Raw genomic sequence first — 19,818 nt, forward strand, 5'->3', positions numbered from 1 at the left:
TACTAGCCTATCTACTAGCAAATCAGCTAGTAAAGAAACTAGCAAATCAGCTAGTAAGCCTACTAAGCAAACTGCTAGTAAGGAAGCTGCTATAGCAGCGGATCCGTCTCATAAGATAGAGATCCAAATCCCATCATTAAAATCTACCAAAGATAGCGAAGATATATATACTATATCAGATACGCTACTAGGAGATTTTATAAAGACTATTATCAACGATCAGCCTACCGATTATATATTATCGGCAGGAACTGATCAAGAACCCTCTACCTTTGATCAAGCTATGCAATCAGCTGAAAGGAATGAGTGGTATAGGGCCTGTCAGGACGAAAATCAAAGCCTGATAGATCAGGCAACCTATGAAATCGTTGATATACCCCCTGGTGTAACACCTATTAGGGGCAGATGGGTATTCAAAAAGAAGCCTATAAAGAATGCCACAGGCATCCAGGCTAATTATATTACTAATGCGAACAAAACGATTCGCTATAAGGCTAGATGGGTTATACAAGGATTTAATCAACGATTAGGTGTTGATTTCCTAGAAACCTTCTCTACTACTGCCAGAACAGAAACCTGGCATATATTGCTGATAATCGCGATGAATAAAAAATGGCATATCAGGCAATACGACGTTAAAAACGCATTCGTACATGCTGATATCGATAGTGATATATATACTATCTTGCCAACTGGCCTATATAGGCCAAAAGATCATCAAAATAAGTGCTGCTATCTAAAGAAGGCCCTATATGGCCTAAAGCAAGCACCAAGGCTTTGGTCTGAATTCTTTACAAAGGCTATCGCGAACCTCGGATTCGATAGAGTTCCTATCGACGAGGGAATATATATAAATGGCAAAACCCAGGCCATTATCATCACACATGTTGATGATATAATCATTATACACAAAGATCTAGCTTATATAAATAAGCTAGCTACTGCGGCTAGGCAGTATATCCAATTGGAAGAGATAGGCGAATTAGCCACCTTCCTAGGCAATAATATCAGCCTGAATTATCAAGATCAATCGATAACTATCGATCAAAATGATTATATATCAAAGATCTTGTCAAAATTTGCTACTACTAGCAAACGGCCAAAGAAAACGCCGGGTGAAGCAGGGATCCACCTAAGAAAAAATCAATCAAAAGCTTCAGAGCAAACTATTAATCTCTATCAAAAAGAGATTGGCTCATTACTTTATACCAGCCTAAAGACTAGGCCTGATATAGCCTATCCAGTTGCCTATTGCTCAAGATATATGAGCAATCCTGACCAATCACATATCTCTGAATTAAAGAAGATATGGCAATATCTACAATATCGGCCAAATCTAGGCCTACACTACGATTGCACAGGGAATGACCTATATATAAAAGGCTACTCTGATGCTGATTGGTCAGGCGATATCGATGGTAGAAAATCCACTACTGGCTATATATTTAGCCTATCTGGAGATCTAGCCACTAATAATATAGTGAGCTGGAATTCGATGCTACAAAAATCAGTAGCTCTATCTACCTGCGAGGCCGAATATATGGCTATGAAAGAAGCTATACGAGAAGCTATTTATCTAGCTAATCTCTTCAACTATCTAAACGATAGATTAGGCCTAGGCTATACGCCTAGCAAGCCTACTATATTAGTGGATAATAAGGCAGCTATTAAGCTAGCCGAAAACCCTGAATTTCACAAAAGGACGAAGCATATTGATATACAATATCACTATATCAGAGATCAGGTCAAACAAGAAAGGGTCGATGTTCAATACGTCCCCACTAAACTGCAATTAGCAGATTTCCTGACTAAAAATGTCAGAAGAGAAATATTTGAAGACCTGAAGAATCTAGCTAATCTCTATGAGATCTAGCTATATATATATCCAATTTGATATATAATATCATGGATACCTTCGAGTATGGTTTTCACCTAAATAGGTTTTTCCATACTCTATACGCGAATGCGGAAGGAACCACTTAACCCTGTGAGATTGAGATTTAGGAAGATATATATCTAGCTATCTTATAGCAGTATATATATATATCGATCCTATCTACTCTATACTAATCTCTATACTCTACTGCTATCTGCACTATAGTATAAAGATTACGGGGGGGTGTGAGATATAGGGCAGGATGTTATCAAGCCAGACCGCCATGCAGCATATCAAGCCAGATTCATAAGGCCTATACAAGATGGCTGAATCTCTATAAGCTTTATGCTATACCATCATCACTACGGTCAATGACATCGCTATACCATCATCACTACGGTCAATGATATCGTAGAAGACGTATACTATTGTATACGATCTACATCATCACTACGATCAATGACATCGTACAATCAAGCAACCACCGATCAAACAGCTACTGCATGAGATCACTATCTGTCTGCATGAGATCATCATGCATCTAGATCTAGGATCTAGAACGATCACATGCAAAAGAGGTTTGATAAAGATTGATTATAAATAAGCCCTGTTTTCTCTACAAAAATCATGTTCAAGACATACAAGCAAGATTCAATACAATCAACCAAGCTTCAGTCCTACTTTACTTTTCTCTCATCTTTATGATTCTAAGCCGAATTGAACTTATCCTTCCTATTCAATCAAGAGGAAGAAAGATCAATCGATCTTATTTAATCATCTTTAATTTATCTTCCTCTTTACCCAACCTGCGCAGCATCGCTTGCTCACACTTAGCCTTCTATTTCAAGAGAGGTTTATCAGGAAAAGCCTCTCTATTAATCGTCTAGTAGTCCTAGGGCTTATAGCTTTTATTACTATAGAGGCACCAGCGCCTAGGAATCGGAGGTAAGGACCTCTCTCGTGGTAGTTACTATACTTATAGCTATAACTACGGCTACTAAGGCTCTAATCTAGCTTCCTTAAAGCCCTATAGTATTGAAAATAATGCTTTTAAGATCGTACTAACTACGCTCGATCTCTATAGATATAGCTCGCGATAGGTTCCTCGGAAGTTCTTGATTAAATCGCGCGTATCCTATTCTTCCTGATACAAAACGATCGCTTTAAATTTTAGCTACTACTATACTAGGAGTATCTCTTTCACTACACGGAGGAAATCCTTATTAGCGCTCTTAATCTCTAGTAGATCTAGGCTAACCGCCTATTCTCTTAGTGAATCCTATTCGTTAATCTACTAGTCGATATCAGCACCTTTCTTCGGTGGTAATACTAACACCCTCTTCTACTACGTACGTATATCTTCTTCCGCCGCTATTAATCGACTAAATCGAGTATAGAGATACACAAGCCGTTCGTACGGGGTTTAGTAGTTAAGCATAGAGGTATAGTAGATAGGATCCAAATTAGCGATGATCTATTCGTTCACAGCGTCTAGGCCCTTGCTCTGTTGCTCCTATTCAGCATAGTCAAGCTTATATATATCTATACGATCTCTCCATTCTCGTTTCGTCGACTCGCTGCCGTCTTCAGGGTATTACGGCCTTCTTAGTTAGCGAATCGGTTATTTAAGATAGTCTTCTTCGAGCTAAGGGTTGACTAGGTCCTATACCCTCTTCTGGCGTGTATATATCTTGATTCGTGCGAACTAATTCCTCCACTACGGTAGATCTTTCAGTTTCTCGCCTTTTAGGGCGGAGACTACTACTAAATCTATATTAATCGCGTTCTTCTTTAGCAGTCAATTCGATCGATAGGAAGGTCAGGAGTAAGAAGGAGACGTCTAGCCGGGTCGCTACCGCGGATACACCTTGCGTATAGCTTGATTTGACGAATATAGCCTTCTTACTGGCGAATCGGGCTCATAACAGTCGCGAATACTGCTTAGTCAATCATACCGCGCACCAATCGGATATCAACAGGTCTGAATTGCTACGATGCCCCTTTGCTAACAATTTGTATGGGCAAAAACATGACTAAGCTAGGCGGGTGTTTTAGTATTTCCTTTTCCCTGGGGATCCACCCATCCTGCTGTTCCGACAGAAGTATACTGAGCAGCAATTACATGGAAATGGTACGCATCAATTTCAAATTGCCAATAAATGCGCTTGAAATATCATCACTGTTCAGTTTGAGCTGTGGGATATATATACAGCACCAGCACTGTATGGGTATTTGCGACTCTACAGGGCCCATGAACAAGTACAGCCAAAGTGCTGCTCGCGACGCCCACGATGATCTATGAACTAAGTCCACTTGGAAGCCTTCAGCGCCCACTGCACTGCCTTGTGAACATCATCCGCAATGACCCGTGGAGTCCAAGCGGGCTCACCACCACTATAGACACCAGTCCGCACCAAAATGGACTGCCAGCTGCTACCAACCTCACTGCGGTAGGAGTTTGCACCCCGAATATCTGACTCGGGATTATCTCCGACCATGTAAACTCGCTGCAAAGGCGGCAGGTCTGTTGTATCACCAAAAGTTCTGGCACGATTCCGAAGTAGTTGTCGCTCGGCAAACTCATATGTCGGCTGGTGAGGCTTGCCAATCACAGTCTTCTTCAACTCAATACCTTTGCTGGGGCCTCCCGTCGTCGCAGCCCAAACACCTTCGAGTGCCTCTCGGAAGCCTCCTTGGCCGAGACGAGGGAGGTGATAGGCAGCTGCCCACCAAAGATCCGGATTGGAGAAGTAGAGGTGTGGCTGTCCATCCTGCTGATACCCGTGGTTGGGAAGGTCGGACCGGCCGTTCTTCTCCGACAAAGTACCCATAATTCCGTTCGAGGAAAGCAAAAAGTCCATAATCACCTGCGTGTCGAGAGCCCAGTCCCGAGGATCATTGAACACGAAGATAGCGTCAATCTTAAGACCTTTTGTGGGATCCGTGGGGTCCAGCGACTTGGGAAGAGGCCGGGCGAAGGTCTTGTAATAGTCTTTGAAATTCTTCGAAAAGGGCCAGATAGATGGATTGGCCATGAAGATATCTGCTGGAGTCACGACATTCTTGAAACCGTATCTAAGAACAGATGTCAGCAATCAACGGCCCTGTATAGATTGGAAAAGTGCCGACATACTGTTCCGCAACACGCCGACAGCTATCGCCATCGCCGCCGGTTACCAACACGCATTTATGTTCCAACGCACTCGCTTCATCCACGCCTTTTACCAGCTCTGCAAAGGGCGAATGGCTTTGGATAATATGTGTCGGGTCCAGTGGCACGTTCAACTTCTCGCTAATCTCCGCGACGCGTTCCGTCTCGTGCTTACCTCCACCGTTGGTGAGGAGGATAAATGGAATGCCTTGCTCTTTCAAAAGGCCCAATGACTCGGCAGCGCCAGGGATAGGCTTCGAGGCTCGGAGGAGAACGCCATCAATACTATCGGACAGCATTAGACCTGGAACATAAAGGGCTGGGCGCGAGCATACATTGCCGTCACTCACTCAAAGGCAAAAGCGAAGTTCGGGATGCGGGGTTTGCTTGCAGTCTGGAAACCTCGGCGACTCGAGCTGCACCTGAGAGGTGCTCTCTGGAGAAGACTCAGTGATCGCCACACTGAAGTAGATCGCATTCTGTCTCGTCACGCAAATGCGGTAGAGTTGTGAAGGAAGGTCTGAAAGGGGCTCAACGGTAAGAGGTGACCTCATCTCCGAGCCACTTCCGCTCTCGCCCCACTCTCCTCCTCACTTTCTCCGATTTGCCGTGCTCCAACATCCAAAGTCGATCCACACACGAGCCCTTATCCAGCTCTCCAAGAAAGATCCCAGATCAGAAAGTGACAATGTCGTTGTTGCAAGCTGCTTCACACGTTTCACTTTGAACCTCTCAACTTTTATTTTTCCCATCTCCCACACACCACGCCCTGGAAGCAACACAGCATCACAATGAAGTGACCAAGCCCAGACCCGACGATCATGCAGACAACGCAAAGCCCCCATCTCCCCTCGGAGATCCTCATTATCATTGCTGACATGCTATGGCATGATCAGATGTATGATCCTGAGGGTATGCGGCTAGTGGACAGGCAAAAGTGCTTCCACAGCTTTTGCCTGGTCTCTCGACAGTGGTACTCAGTTGGCATCTCGTACCTTTACGATTTTCCCCAACTGTGGCAAGGCAACAAGTTTGTCCAGTTCACTAATACTGTGAGCCCGCCTCTTGGCGTCAAAAAAGGCAAAGTCGACCTCGGATCATTGGTGAAAGTCTTGAATCTGGGTTCCCTAGTTCATCAGAGCTCAAACAGCCAGACGTCACGGCTACTGAGTCGCGTCAAGAAAGGCTTGATCATATTTGTTGCCCCGCAAACTGGTATTGGGTAAGCTTTGCTGTGAACATTCGAACCCAAGACCCTAACTGACTCATTAAATAGTGTCAATAGCCTTGCATCAATCTCAAAATGCCGAAATCTGATGCACCTCGATCTGAGGCTAGCTCGAGGTGGCGTAATCGAATTTTCGCGCCTGAAAAAGACCGTCAGCAATCTTCCGGAACTTCGGACCCTTCAATTGCCGTCCAGCATGGAAATCACCCGCACCGATAGCTCGGCAGGAGATTGGCCTCCAAAGCTCTATTCTATGACTGTTGGAGGCTACCTTGACTCCGAGGTCATGTCAACATTCAACTGGCCCCCTAACATCCGCCGATTGGAATTAAAACGCTGCAAAAATCTGGATACACCAATTCTTGAGAGCATACTTTGCAACGAGCAGCTTCTTGAAAAACTCGAAACCCTTTATCTGAGCAGGGAGAATGCAAACATGTTCTCGGAATTGGAATCAACTGTTCTATATGTCCTTCGAAATTTGACATATCTCAGAATGCCCTTGGACTTTATGGAATATCTGTGCATAGTTCCTGTTCCCGATGGAATGCAACCGCTGCCTCTCCGAATATTGGAGCTGACGCGTCCATACTTCGACAACGAGCTCGCCGTCGAATTTTCGGACGAGCTTGAAAAAGCTATGTATGAGAATCTCTGCAATCTCTGGGCTCTGGGAATTGGTGAAAGCTCCCTGCAGTACATCCAAGACGTCTATCAAAAGATTGATGACGAGATTTGGAAACACGTGGAGACAAGCTCGGATGACGAACTTGACAAGCTGGCTATCGAAGATTTGGGGATTTATACGATCGATGATGATCCCATTGTCTTGTAGATCCGAGCCGATTGTTTCAGTGATGATTTCTCAAATCAGCCATAGCAATATACCCCTTTCAGCGTTATTTCAGCTTCTTGAATGCCACTATCTACCGTCTTTGACCTTCTGTCTATGCCCTACTACGTAATTGGAGTAATGGCCCGGCAAAATACTTGCCAAACCTTTGCGCATGCAATTCTGCGATGTCATTGACTTCGTTATGTTGACACTATCTAGCCCTGAAGAAGATATGGCGACTCGTAGAAGGTGTACAATCTCAAAGTCCTAGGAATGAAATCGTCAAGATAGGCCGTCCACAAGCTGACCGTAGCAATCGTCAGTAGATTGTTAGAAGATGCACGAAATCTCGCTCGGAGAGAAATAGCTAAAACTTTCTCTATACTATTGCCCATTGGGTCCTTTCATAAGAGTTGTTGCGAAATCTGGGAGTATCATTGTATCCTGTTATCCAAATCAAGGACCGTTTCGTCGATGGTTGTGCCGCAAGACAGAGACTAGTCGAGAGGGTAAAGTCATGGCTCATACAACGTCATGAGACCTTCCATCTCGTCAACCAGCCCATCTATTTGTCTGTCTTGATCGTAGTTTCGATCAATATTCATGGCCAGCAGAGCCTCTTTTCCTTGTAGCCATAGAGTCGCACCTCCGGCAACAGAGACCCACCACTTGCCATGCTCAATAACCCGTACTTCGGATACGTCGAGGAAGAATTTGCTGACAGGCCAAGCTACCCCGCAAGATCGACCGGAATGCTCAGATAGACGAGATTCTTCATCTACGAGAGAACGTCGATCTCTTCACCCGGGGTTTGGTACTGACGTAGGTTGGTTGCGAGGCTTTCGCAACGGAGAATGCCAGATCACGCAGACTTGAAGGCGAGCTAAACTGCAGCATAGGCTTTGAGTTCAAGAGGCCACCGATAGTGATGGAGATCAAGTTGCTTGGCCATTCATCACTGTTTATAACATCGACACGGAGAATCCGGAGGGAGTGAGGGAGGACAGGCGCATAGAACCGTTTCAGCTTGCTCATGACGTTCTTGATGAGCCGAAACTCGACACCTGTACCACAAATACCACCCAGATCAGGATACTCAAGAGCTTGACAGTTGGATATTTCCACGATCTGAGAGGCATTATGAATGTTTTATTATTAGTTTCCGGGGCATCTTGGGATGACGAGGGAATTTGCGTAAGAGATATTGTGGCACTGTGAAGCACTCAAGAACTTTGGGATTTTGGAAGAGGCTTGCCATCTAGCTCTCAGTTCCCTCCAGAAGCAAGCGGCCCAATGGATTGGTTCCATTATTGACGCAAGACCCGGCGGACCACCCTCATGACAAACTGAGCGGACGGGTCTGCCAAAGTGTAACTTTGAGTTGAGGTAGGTTGCATACTAGTATCGCAACCCCTACCTTGTACCACCAGCGGGACACCAGGCAAAAGTCGTAGAGGTCATATTGGTAGTCAGTCTAAAGCCAGATGAGTGCCGTGGCCGGGGGTAGTCGGCCACTTTTCAATGAGGAAACCGATGATGAGAAACAAGATCTCAGTTGGTAGGTAGGCACCTACACCGGGCGGCAGGGTGTGAATGTCAGTAAACTGAGGAGGATTAGAGGTGAGGAAGGAAAAGTTGGTGATGAGGAAAGCAACTGAAAGGTAATAATCTAAGAGCTTAAATGTCGCTGAGTGATCATTCTGGATAAATTGTCTGCCGTATACTTTAAGCCTTGATTGTACTATCTCATACCCACAACTTCCATCCGTTTCGTCGATATGTTTGGAAGATTTTGACCAATCTTATCGCCATGATGTTGCTGAGTTCGCAACAGACATGGAATAGTCCAGTGGCCCAAGGAGAATAGTAAAAATCAGAAGTTATATATAAATGGTATGTGGTTATATTCATAGTTCCCATAACAAGACTCCATGTTTCAGGGTAAATCAATTTGATTTCGGCAGTCTGACTGAGAATTCTACTGGTCTGTGAGGCTTGTGTATAATTCAAAGAAGGTGACGGGACCCTAAGGTCTATTTAAGTAGGTAGATGTAAACAAGTAGCGTATAGAGAAGGTGGTGGAAATTTGGACCGTCTGGGGATAATCACCCATTCTTATTTGGGAGAGGAGTGGCGTCAGGAAAGATTGCTCATTCTTCGACGCAGGTGTTGAAGCACAAGGGGAGAGTTCCACCTAATGAACCAGACATTGAATGAGGATGGTTTGTCACGGTGCCTGGAAATGGATAGGCCCACCAACTACAGATCTGTCAAGATATTCATAATCAATCAGGCCGCGGCAATTCCCTTCCGTTGTATAGCTGGAGAATTTTCCAGCAAGAGATGCTAAAGCTATTCCCAGAAATCACCTCGACTTCATGTCTTATGAAGAGGTACGGACCAGCCCTTGTTGCATAGCATAGACAAGAATCCACCAGATTATCGCTCTCGACCACTTACAATTCATTCAAAATTCTATTCTCCAACCATGCAGGGATATCTTCTGGCGATCGTTTCCGTTACAGGTCCCCAAGAGAACAGCAGCACTATTGAGAATATGACCATAGTGCTTTTCCACACCGATCGATCTATTTGACACCTAAAACACATCAAAAGAAGAAGGTAAAGAAAACGACACTGGCTCGACAACAGACAGACCAAGTCCTCCAAGTTTTGTAGCAGTCATCATGGGACTCGTCACAACCAGCAAAGAAAACACAAAAAGGGATCGCCCTGGAAGCTTAAGAAACAGCAGGCACCAATGGAACATCAACAGGGGGAAGTGGAAGACTTGTGTGCGGGAGAGTAGGACCAAAAGTAAATCCTCATGTCTACTACAATTTGATATAAAAAGCGGGGAAAGAAAAAGAAAAGGGAAATAGGTTGAAAGAAGACATTAAGTGACAGATGCAATTACCGCAGCAGCAACGCCCTCCTCTTCTGCCCGCACAGTGATCTTAGTTGTGACGCCGCTCTTGCTTGAATAGGCCATCTTAATGAGAGCAGCGACACGGCCACCGGACACGGTCTTGCCGAAGAGCTTGAGCGTGTGCGTGCTGTTGTTGAGGGCAACGTCGGTGCCCTCGAGGGGTTGAAGAGACAGGGCTGAAATAAGTTGCTCGGTGGCATCTGAAAGTCATCAGTATTATGGTTCGGTGCTGGTTTCGTGATAAAGGGGTGAGAAACATACCGGCAATGCCCTTCATGCTGCTTAGTTGCAGAGTCTCGCTCTCTTCCTCGCCGTTCGCGCCAGTCTGCTCCCAGACATGGTCGAAGCTACCAGCGAAAGTGGGAATAACGTAGTCACTGCCAGTAAGCTCGAGGTCCTCCACCTGGTACTCGTCGTCATAACCTCCGTCTTCTGGCTCGCCAGTCGTAGGATCGATCTCCTTGCTGGTGAACTTGAGGATATTGGTAAATGAGGTAATGGGAACGCTGTGCTCGCCACCCAATTTCTTGAAAGCGACGTAGACAACGCCAGGCTCGTTGGGAGAGAGTTTCGGGGCCGGAATAATGAAGTCGTCCTCCAGCACGTCGTCCTCTGATGGCGAAGTGATCACAGTCACGTTCTCGAGGACAGTATCGGGCAGGGTGTTCTTAATATCGTATTGCACGACGATGTTCTCCTTGAAGACATGCTTGACAGCAGTGACGACGTACTCGGTCTCACTTTCAGTGAGCTCAACAGGCACAGAGGACTTGAGCAAGGCGCCGTACTCCTTGATATCGGGATGTTGCATAAGCTGTTCGGCGTACTTCTGGGTAGCAGCAGCGGTAGCAGCCTCGGCGACACCGTTGGACTTGCCTTTGGGAGGGCCCGCAGATGGGGCTTTGAGGGTAGGTGTGGCGGTGGTGAGCTTCTTGGTGCGCTCCTCGGCCAAGGCTTGCTCGTGGGAGACAACGGGGACAGTCGAAACATCGAAGGCGGCGGCGAAGGTTTGCTTGTCGTTCGAGGTGACGTACATGACGAGCTGGTGCTCAAAGGTGGAAAGGGAGTACATCGAGTCTATGCTTGTTAGTACACTGTGCGCATTTATGTATTTGTTTCAACGAATCAGACTTACCATTATTGATGAATGCCGAGGCAGTCTCGTCCTCGGCGCTCATCAAACGCAGGTTCAGGGCAGCACGATCGCGAACCTCATCATCAGTGTCGTCAACGCAACGAGTAAGCAGAACCTGGACACTAGACTTGACTTCGGGGTCCTTCTGGCCAACACCAAACTTGGCCAGCGCAGTGACAGCGGCAGCACGGACAATGGCGTTCTCCAGAACGACACGGTTGTAGATATACCGGATGTACTTGGTGGGGTGTGAGGTCTTGGGTCCCTCAACACCAAGCAGGTGCAGGACGCGGACGGAGAGCTTGGTGAATTCGCAGTCCTCGATGAACTCACAGAGGTGGGCAAGAGCTTCTTCCTTGCTTTCGGGCACGAACTTGATCAGGTCGAACATGCTCTCAACAACCGTGCGCTTGAACTCGTAACCACCCTCGTCGCGCAGAATGCCGCTTAGGAAGGTCAGCATACCGGCCTGCTTGCTGGGGAACTTCAGGCACAATGTGCGAATAGCCTCGACGATTGTGATCTTGAACTCGTCGGTGATATCGGCCATGAATCCAGAGATCTGCTTCATCAGGCGGTCGACACTGGCCTCGTTTCCAGTCTTCAGCAACGTAGTAATAGCGAATGTCGCAATAGACCGGTTGGAGTTGGAGATCAGCGACTCGATATCGGGGTTGCACACGTTCACGACATGGGGCTTGAAGCTAGCGAAGTTGTGGAGAATGCGAATTGCGGCGAACTTGGTGATGGATCGTGGGGAGGACAGGAACAGCTGTAGGACATGAACGGCTTGCTGGGCCTCGGCATCGGTGACCTCCCGCATATCGCAGATAGCCTTTGCGGCCTCGAAGTTGACCATTTCGTGCTTGTGACGGAGCCAGCCATCCAGCATCTGCATCATGGGTTTGCGGAGACCATGGTCTTCCTCCGCCAACTTGGCCGCCAGACGAACCAACAGCACCAAAGCCGCTGGGCTCTTCACCATACCAGCAGCACCGTATTGTTGCACCATCTTGACCAATGCCATGCGGTCGTGCGATCGCATCTGGTACAAAAGACCAATTGCATGGTACTGGGTCATGAAGTTCGACTGGGAGATAGCATGAGTCTGGGAGCTAGACGCGAAGCCCAGGAAACCAGATGATTGCTTTGATGATGAAGCCGCCTCCTGGGTTTCGCTCTGCCACCTCCGAACCACATCGCGCGCGATAGGGAGAAGGTGGTAAGAAGAGACCAAAGCAGCGGAGGAAACCGAGGGAGTCTTATCCACAATAGCAGTCTTGATCAATCGCTCGATACCCTGAACCGTCGAGGCATCAATGATGCGGCAGAGGGCACGAATAGCATTCGCCCGGTAGAGAACATCGCTCCCGACCGCAGTGTCCTTCATTATGATACTAGTCGACATGATCACATCTTCCGCAGTATTGGCCAGCTCCTTCAGGATAAGATACACCATCTGCCGCAATGACGGGTCTTTGTTCTGGAACAGCTTCGAGATGCCGAAGAAGAGGGTGGTGGCTTCGTTCGTGGGAAACTGCTCTCCGGTGAACATGAGGACCGCAATCTTGGTCAGGAGGGTACGGCATTTCCGCGGCGAGATCGGCGAGGAATTGAACAGTCGAGCTGGAGAATTGGTCTTGTTAGTAGCGTGCAATGGACAGGTGCGCGAATAAGCCGCATGGCCAGGGGCATTGCGGGCAACCTACCATCTTGGAAAACAGAGGTCCGGTCAAGCTTGATCATGACCTGATCCGCATCCTCGTCCTTCTTCATGTAACTCATTTTGCCCAGGTGCTGGGGTTGCACCAGCGGATTGTGGTCACGATCTCCTTAATTCGTCGGGGTTGGGTGTTGCAATTGGGGGGTGGAGAGGGAGGGAGGACACAGTAGCAGCAGGGGGAGGGCGGTGTAGGCAGCTACTGCATTCGCATATTCAACCCCCAGACAACAAGGGAAGAGGAAGGCGAGGAGTAGAAAGAACCCTAGAAGAGGTGGTGATGAATCTCGATCTCGAGCTCCACGGCACTGTTTATGGAGTTAAGTTGAAGGTGGCCTTCCGTGTGTTTGGCAGCCACCTGTGGCGCCCGGACCAAACACTGCAAACAGGTGGCATCATGCATTGCGGCGCTGCCTTCTCTCCCCTCTCTGCCTCGATAAACAACCCATCCACCGCTCAGATATTGGGGATTGGTTGAATCAAATTACATTGAAGACATAATGGAGGTGCAAGTCAATCCGAACGAGGATACGGAGTGGTATGTCTGCCTCTACCAACTTGGGGCATTGAGCTATATATTCCGGCTTCCCCGCCTGGAGGTACCTCACACATACCTTTCCTCTGACATACAAATTGATACAGGAATGATATCCTTCGTCAACATGGAATCATCCCAGAGAAACCGAAAGACCCCGAACCCCTGATCCAGGAGGCCCTGATCGAGGCCGAGCGCCGAGCGTATGAGAACCGATTGGAGGACAAAGATCTGGATGAGCTGGATGCGCTCGAGGATGAAGAAGACGAACACTTCATCCAGCAATACCGGTGAGCCAGGTAATCCAATGTGCTGAGAAGTGTACAGAATTGAAGCTAACACCCAACCCCAACAGCCAAAAGCGCCTTGCTGAGCTCTCCACACTCCAACAAACCAGCCTCTTTAACCAAGTCTACCCACTCCAGAAAGTCGATTACGCCCGCGAAGTAACCGAAACTTCCAACAACGCCTTCGTCCTCGTCAATCTGACCTCCCAGGGCGGCAACGTCGAATCCCGTGTCCTAACCGAGCTCTGGCGCCAATTGGCGGCCAAGTTCGGCGATATCAAGTTCTGCGAGATCCGTGCCGACATGTGCATTGAGGGATACCCGGAGAGAAACACACCCACCATTCTCGTCTATAAAGACACCGAGATTAAGAGACAGCTCGTCACGCTGCGAGAACTTAATGGTCCCCGGACCAAGGTGGAAGACCTGGAGCGGATGCTCGTTGATATTGGAGCGGTGAAGGAGAGTGATGTTCGTCTCAAGAAGCGCTCCGATTCGGACGATGACCGCGGCAAGGATGAGGAGCTCAACGTTGAAGATTATGATGACGACTGGGATTGATTTTCTTCACACTATTGAATGACTACGACCGAGAACCTTCGTCGATTTCAGCAAGTTGTGTATATTATGATCTGCCTATATGATACTCCACTGGGAATGGAAAAGGATGAGGCAAAAAACACAAAAAGGCAAAATGATGTGGATAGTTTTTCTTGTACATTCGTTTCAGATCGGCATCCCAGCTGGCAGCTGTGATACGTTGCGATATTCTTGCGCGGTTGATCCTGGCAAGAAGTATATATGTGGGACTGATTGCCCGTGTAGCAAATTTCATGACGCTTATGAATCAATCTACTTCACCCCAAAGAAAGTCAGAAATGAGATATATTCGCTTCGAGCCAAGGCCTTGATATATGCGAAAACATCCAAGTTTCAGATTCAGGAACAGTTAAACGTGTTCAAACATTCCTAATAAACACGAAGTCGATATGCCCTAGAGACCATGATTGAGGCCCATCCATTGTCATTCCACTATCTCCAGATCCAGCGCCAAAGTACTCCCAAATTTGTCATCATGACTAACTCCCTGCAAAAAGAAGGAGAGATAAAAAAAACAGAACAGAAACATAAAGGTATAAACATAAAAGCATCGTATCATCAAATCAAAACCAGAGGGCCATGAAATTAAATAATCATGGAATGAAACGTCTCAGATCAGCTCATCGCGATCAGCAACGCTCTCCTCAATGGCCTTCAGAATCTGACCCTCCTTAAAAGCAGGACCCTGTCCATTGCACTGAGCCATACCCTTCAGCCGCTCAGCAATGTTGCCAATGTTGATCTGCTCGCGTTTAAACAGCTCATGGCTCTGAATCAAATCCCACGTTGCGCTAGCATCAAGAAGCCTCTCGCCCGTAAGAGGGCACACTGTGACTCGGTGTTGGCCTTGCGGAGTCGGGCCAGTAGGACCAGCAGCCTCCGGCATTAAGGTCGAGTAGAAGTCTGTTGGAGAATATGTCATTGGCCCTGTGACGGCTGGGGCGGGGTGTTCTTTAACGCCGTTGCCGCCGTGCAGGGAGTGTGAGGTTGCGCGGAGGATCTCATTTTCAGTTGCGTATTTGGCGAGTTCGCGCTTTAGACGCTCATTATCGGCTTGGAGGGTAGAAGATGATTGTTCGAGAGTGGTCACTTTATCTTCAAGGTCCCGGACATGGCGCTCTTTTCGTTCACGGAATGCTCGCTGACTATATGTCCACCCGTATTAGCATTTTCTCACCGGGACCGATCCGGCTTGGTCTTTGGTTGCGACTGCAAGATAGAAAACATCCTACACCATCCATGGGGGCAAACGGGAATCACGTACGCTGCCCGATTTTGAGCCTTGCGCTTACTTTGCGCTGGTGTCGCCGAGTCCTTCTCCTCGCTGCTACTCCGCCCGGTCGGATCATGGTACTGGCTATCATCGCCATCAATTGATGTGGGCTCTTGTTTGGTGCTATGGTGCACATCATTACTCGACACCGAGTGCTTCGTGAACGAGTCCGGGGGCGAATGCGGTGGCGGACCGAAGGACGAGGAGGGGTCCATGCGGAAAGAGGGGTCGAACTCCGGATAATACTGGTTATAAGAGCCGTTCTGTAGGTGTTCGTTAGAGAGGTCCTGAGGATGCTCATTGCGGAATAGGGGGCAGGGCTCGTACCAGGGCAAACGGGTCGTGGAGGGCATCTTCGGAGGGTGCCTGTCGCTGTTGGTCGGGGGTGGGCAACCCGTATAGCGTTGTGTATGGCTGGTTTGGATGAGGGGGGTAGTTGGAATAGTCCATTGCGCTGAACAGCGACTCAAGTGTAGAGCAGATGTCGAGGAGGGTTGGATGGGCAGAGAAGTGAGCTTTGGAATGAATGGGCGGGAAATTCCCTACTCCTCTTGACTGCCGTTCCCCTAAGTTCTTTTTGACCCCCCGGAGGGTTTTGACCGATCTCCCGTGACTCGGACGTTGACCGACTAGATGACTGGACGAGGAAAAACCCCTTATACAGCGAGAAACTAAAAATAAGAACATCCCATTCTACAGTATTACTGTCATATACTCTACCCTGTCCAGTTCATGCACCTTCAGACGGCTATGTTATTCCCTCATAACCGTACTCGGATGATCTGATGTGTAATCCCGCAGAGTGGAGATCGACCCGTCTACCAGACGAAGGCCAGAACGTGGCCAAGGGAACCTCGATGATCTCACCAAGAAATACAGCTGGATAGGCCATTGAGAAGACTACCAAGTTTCTATGCAAAGAACGGAAAATGTGATAAGCAGAATTCATATTAGATGTTGAAATGGACAGTGTATCTGTCAGGGTCTGGGTGGAAACCACCGGATAGAAGACTTGAAGAGATCCGGTCGTGTCTCCCTCCGAGGCCGCTGAAGAGACGCCTGTCATCAGGGGCAAGACAAATCAAGAGACGGGTTAGAACATGCAGTTGGGAAGAGCAATGGGCTAGTAAATGAGAGAAAACACGATGCAAATCGACGCAAAACCACCCCGGAAGCGACCCTAGCCATTTTCCGTCGCCAATCACCAGCCGAGAACCAGCCCTCTCCGAGCGGGCAGACATCCATCCGTAAGCCGGATCCATGCAAGAAGAGCAATGCAATAATCCGTAGCCTACAAACAATGACTCGAAGAAAGCCATCCCGAAGCACAACCTCCACAACCTCAAATCCAACCGGGCAAAGCCGGTCGTCCCCTCATCCCCATACGGCGTCGATATGCAGTAAACAAAAACACAGAAAATAAATCCAAAAGCAGAAGGGGGTTAAAACAGTCATGGGCAAAAGGGGAAAAATGATGGGAATAACGCATGAGATCATGCGGTCTCCAGGACGTCCAGTACCAGCAATCAGAGAGATAGGGAAACCTAAAGTTCAAGTGTCCAAATTGCCGCCGTCATTTGCATCTCTCCTTCAGTCTTGCCTTTCCAGTTGCGCGTATCGGGTGAGTGGACAAGATGCCAAAAACGCAGAGGGTCGAAAAGGTCAAGACGTAAGAATAGCCACCATATCAGAGCGTTTCGAAACTGAAATATCGGTCGTAACCCGCAGAAGACGGGCACGAGAATCCGAAATGGGAAAAGAAAACGCAGCAGCCAAAGGTTTCATCGGTAGCTCGGCACAAAAGATGGACTACAGATCGTAGATCCAGTTTTGGCGGGGGTGAAGACGGGCGAGCGAACGAAAAAACGGCCAAGGTCGAAATAGGATCGAGGACCAGGTGGAAGGGCTGTCGGAGATGATTGCAGAATGAACGGAGAGATCCAAGGAGAAAAAAAAATGAAGTCCGAGAAGAGTCGTGTGCACAGAGTGGTCGTGTCCACAGCGATGGTGACAATGGGAATCCCGGAGTTTCATGATGGTCGAGAAAGAAGGACGTGGAGCAAGCAGGAGACAAGCAGAGGGGAAAGAAATCAAGCAAAATCATATCCACCCATCACAGGTCTCGCTGCAAGTCCAGCAGGATTAGTACCATTGAGCCCCTGATCCATCGTCCCGCTTCGAACGGCCAACAGAAGGTCCATAACCTAAAGCAGCACCTTTCGAGGCAGAACGCAGCCTAACGCCGAAGACTATGCGATTAGTCAGATTCGGAACTGAAGGATCCTCCACGCCAGCGTCACAGAAAAACACCAAACGCGAAAGATTAAAGAGAAAAAGGGGTTCCCTACTCGGAACCAGGTTTCAAAAGTACTCACATCCTGTCACTTCCTCCCACGGCACGGTTGGTGTCCGGAGTGTTGTCAAGGGCACCACGGTCAATGACCTTGCGACGCTGGCCCGAGATGGCACCGGGCTTGGCGGCCGCAGCGCTGGCACCGATGGGGGCAGCGGCACCCTGGCGGCGCACCTGCTCTTCATCCTTGTCCTTCTTGGTGGCGTCCACGATCATGGCGGCGTTCTTCTGGTACTTGTAGACGGTCCAGTCGAACACATAATCGTACTGGAAGGACTCGCGGACGAAGAGGTCCCGGAAGATCTTGCGCAGGTACGAGTAGTCAGGCTTGTCATCGAAGCGGAGCGAGCGAGTGTAGTTCAAGTAGATGGCAAACTCGTTGGGGAAACCACGGCAAAGAACCTCGGTGGGGGTGGTCATCTTCTTCTCCATGATACGGTCGTACTTCTGCTTCTTGGTAGCAGCCTTTAGGCCCTGCCAGGGGAGAGAGCCACGGCAGAAGTAGAGCATCACGTAACCCAGTGACTCCATATCATCACGGCGAGACTGCTCGACACCCAAGTGAGTGTTGATACTAGCGTAACGGGCAGTACCCGTGAGGTTCTTGTTCTCGCGGTAAGGAATGTGGAAGTGGGTCTTGGGATCGCGGTACTTCTTGGCCAAACCGAAATCGATCACGTTGACCTGGTTGCCCCGCTTGCCGATACCCATCAGGAAGTTGTCGGGCTTGATATCACGGTGGATAAAGGACTTGGCGTGGATGTATTCGATGCGGGAGATGAGCTGATCGGCGAGGAGAAGAACGGTCTTGAGAGAGAACTTGCGGTTGCAGAAGTTGAACAGGTCCTCGAGACTGGGACCCAGGAGGTCGATGACCATGGCGTTGTAGTCGCACTCAGTACCGAACCAGCGGACGAAGGGGATACCGACACCGCCGGCAAGAGACTTGTAAACACGAGCCTCATATTCGAGCTGAGGGTGCTTGGCCTTGACGCTCTCAAGCTTGATGGCGATCTCCTCACCGGAGATGATGTTGGTGCCTATACATCTTTGTCAGCTCTAGAACACAGAGGATGCAATGGGTCAATTTACATACCGAGGTAGATGTCACCGAAAGAGCCGCTTCCGATCTTACGGCCGATGCGGTACTTGTTACCGACACGCAAATCCTATGTATGATGTTAGCAATTCCGGGGTCTCGGATACCTTCACGAGGAACGACTCGAAGCAACAAGCACACAACCCCTGATCCAAATATGTTCGTATCACGGGAGGGCACCGGAGGTTGAAAGGGAGAGTCGAGAGGAATCGGGACTGACCATGGTAGTCATGTTTGCGGTATGATGGGGGCACAGCAGCTAGCCGTGCAAATGCCTAAAGAACTTGAATTTAGAGTCAGAAAAGGTTGGGCAGGGAGACGAGCTGAAAGAGGCACAACGTGAAGAGGAAGAGAGAGTCGATGAAAGGGTGATACTGAGTAGAAGCAACGAAGGGTTGAAGGAGGGGGGGGGTGACATCTAAGCCTCAGGCCATCGAGGCTGGGCCCCAGGCCTTTACCTATCACATTTGGCCACCCGCAGTTGCCTCCCTGGCAAATAACATGGAAGGAGCCAGATCTGGGGAAGGCCAGAGAAGAAGGAAATAGCACAAGAACAAGAACAAACAAAACCGGAACGCGAGAGAGGACAACCGATACGAAGGCCACATACCTGGAACGACGAGAAAGGGTGTGGAGGAGGGACGGAGATGTCCAATGCCGACCGTAGAGCGGACCGGACAATTCGAGAGATTTGGATGTTGAGGAAAATGGACGATCGGACTGAGCCGAAATAGTCACGACAGAGCAGAGGTGAAGGATCAGGAAAACCGAAGAAATACCAAGGACAAAGCCTTGAT

The 19,818-nt window shown here is 48.5% G+C and overlaps 7 protein-coding genes across 7 annotated transcripts; 2 read left to right on the forward strand and 5 right to left on the reverse strand.

The window, feature by feature from the left end:
• Positions 1-4,179: 4,179 nt before the first annotated feature.
• Positions 4,180-5,505, reverse strand: N7458_010393 (putative HAD superfamily hydrolase; the record flags this gene model as incomplete). The annotated part of the gene is made up of 3 exons (XM_056913775.1): positions 4,180-4,951; positions 5,010-5,312; positions 5,378-5,505. The coding sequence occupies 3 exons, from the start codon at positions 5,503-5,505 to the stop codon at positions 4,180-4,182; spliced, it is 1,203 nt and encodes a 400-aa protein (XP_056762624.1).
• A 343-nt stretch (positions 5,506-5,848) lies between these two features.
• N7458_010394 (F-box domain protein) lies at positions 5,849-7,090 on the forward strand (the record flags this gene model as incomplete). The annotated part of the gene is made up of 2 exons (XM_056913776.1): positions 5,849-6,249; positions 6,304-7,090. 2 exons carry the CDS (start codon positions 5,849-5,851, stop codon positions 7,088-7,090), a joined length of 1,188 nt encoding a protein of 395 aa, XP_056762625.1.
• Positions 7,091-7,864: 774 nt separating this feature from the next.
• N7458_010395 (uncharacterized protein) lies at positions 7,865-8,125 on the reverse strand (the record flags this gene model as incomplete). Its single annotated transcript, XM_056913777.1, has 1 exon — positions 7,865-8,125. One exon carries the CDS (start codon positions 8,123-8,125, stop codon positions 7,865-7,867), a length of 261 nt encoding a protein of 86 aa, XP_056762626.1.
• Positions 8,126-9,986: 1,861 nt separating this feature from the next.
• N7458_010396 (coatomer subunit gamma) lies at positions 9,987-12,939 on the reverse strand (the record flags this gene model as incomplete). The annotated part of the gene is made up of 4 exons (XM_056913778.1): positions 9,987-10,219; positions 10,281-11,096; positions 11,155-12,780; positions 12,864-12,939. The coding sequence occupies 4 exons, from the start codon at positions 12,937-12,939 to the stop codon at positions 9,987-9,989; spliced, it is 2,751 nt and encodes a 916-aa protein (XP_056762627.1).
• Positions 12,940-13,374: 435 nt separating this feature from the next.
• N7458_010397 (phosducin family protein) lies at positions 13,375-14,257 on the forward strand (the record flags this gene model as incomplete). The annotated part of the gene is made up of 3 exons (XM_056913779.1): positions 13,375-13,412; positions 13,517-13,699; positions 13,765-14,257. The coding sequence occupies 3 exons, from the start codon at positions 13,375-13,377 to the stop codon at positions 14,255-14,257; spliced, it is 714 nt and encodes a 237-aa protein (XP_056762628.1).
• Positions 14,258-14,906: 649 nt separating this feature from the next.
• Positions 14,907-16,019, reverse strand: rsmA (putative bZIP transcription factor (Fcr3); the record flags this gene model as incomplete). Its single annotated transcript, XM_056913780.1, has 3 exons — positions 14,907-15,441; positions 15,561-15,832; positions 15,897-16,019. The coding sequence occupies 3 exons, from the start codon at positions 16,017-16,019 to the stop codon at positions 14,907-14,909; spliced, it is 930 nt and encodes a 309-aa protein (XP_056762629.1).
• Positions 16,020-17,805: 1,786 nt separating this feature from the next.
• On the reverse strand, positions 17,806-19,253 carry N7458_010399 (casein kinase 1 family protein; the record flags this gene model as incomplete). Its single annotated transcript, XM_056913781.1, has 4 exons — positions 17,806-17,818; positions 17,945-18,962; positions 19,019-19,091; positions 19,242-19,253. The coding sequence occupies 4 exons, from the start codon at positions 19,251-19,253 to the stop codon at positions 17,806-17,808; spliced, it is 1,116 nt and encodes a 371-aa protein (XP_056762630.1).
• Between the last annotated feature and the right edge of the window lie 565 nt (positions 19,254-19,818).

The sequence above is a fragment of the Penicillium daleae genome, assembly GCF_028827525.1.
Source record: "Penicillium daleae strain IBT 16125 chromosome Unknown utg000008l_segment0_segment0, whole genome shotgun sequence".
NCBI lineage: Eukaryota > Fungi > Ascomycota > Eurotiomycetes > Eurotiales > Aspergillaceae > Penicillium > Penicillium daleae.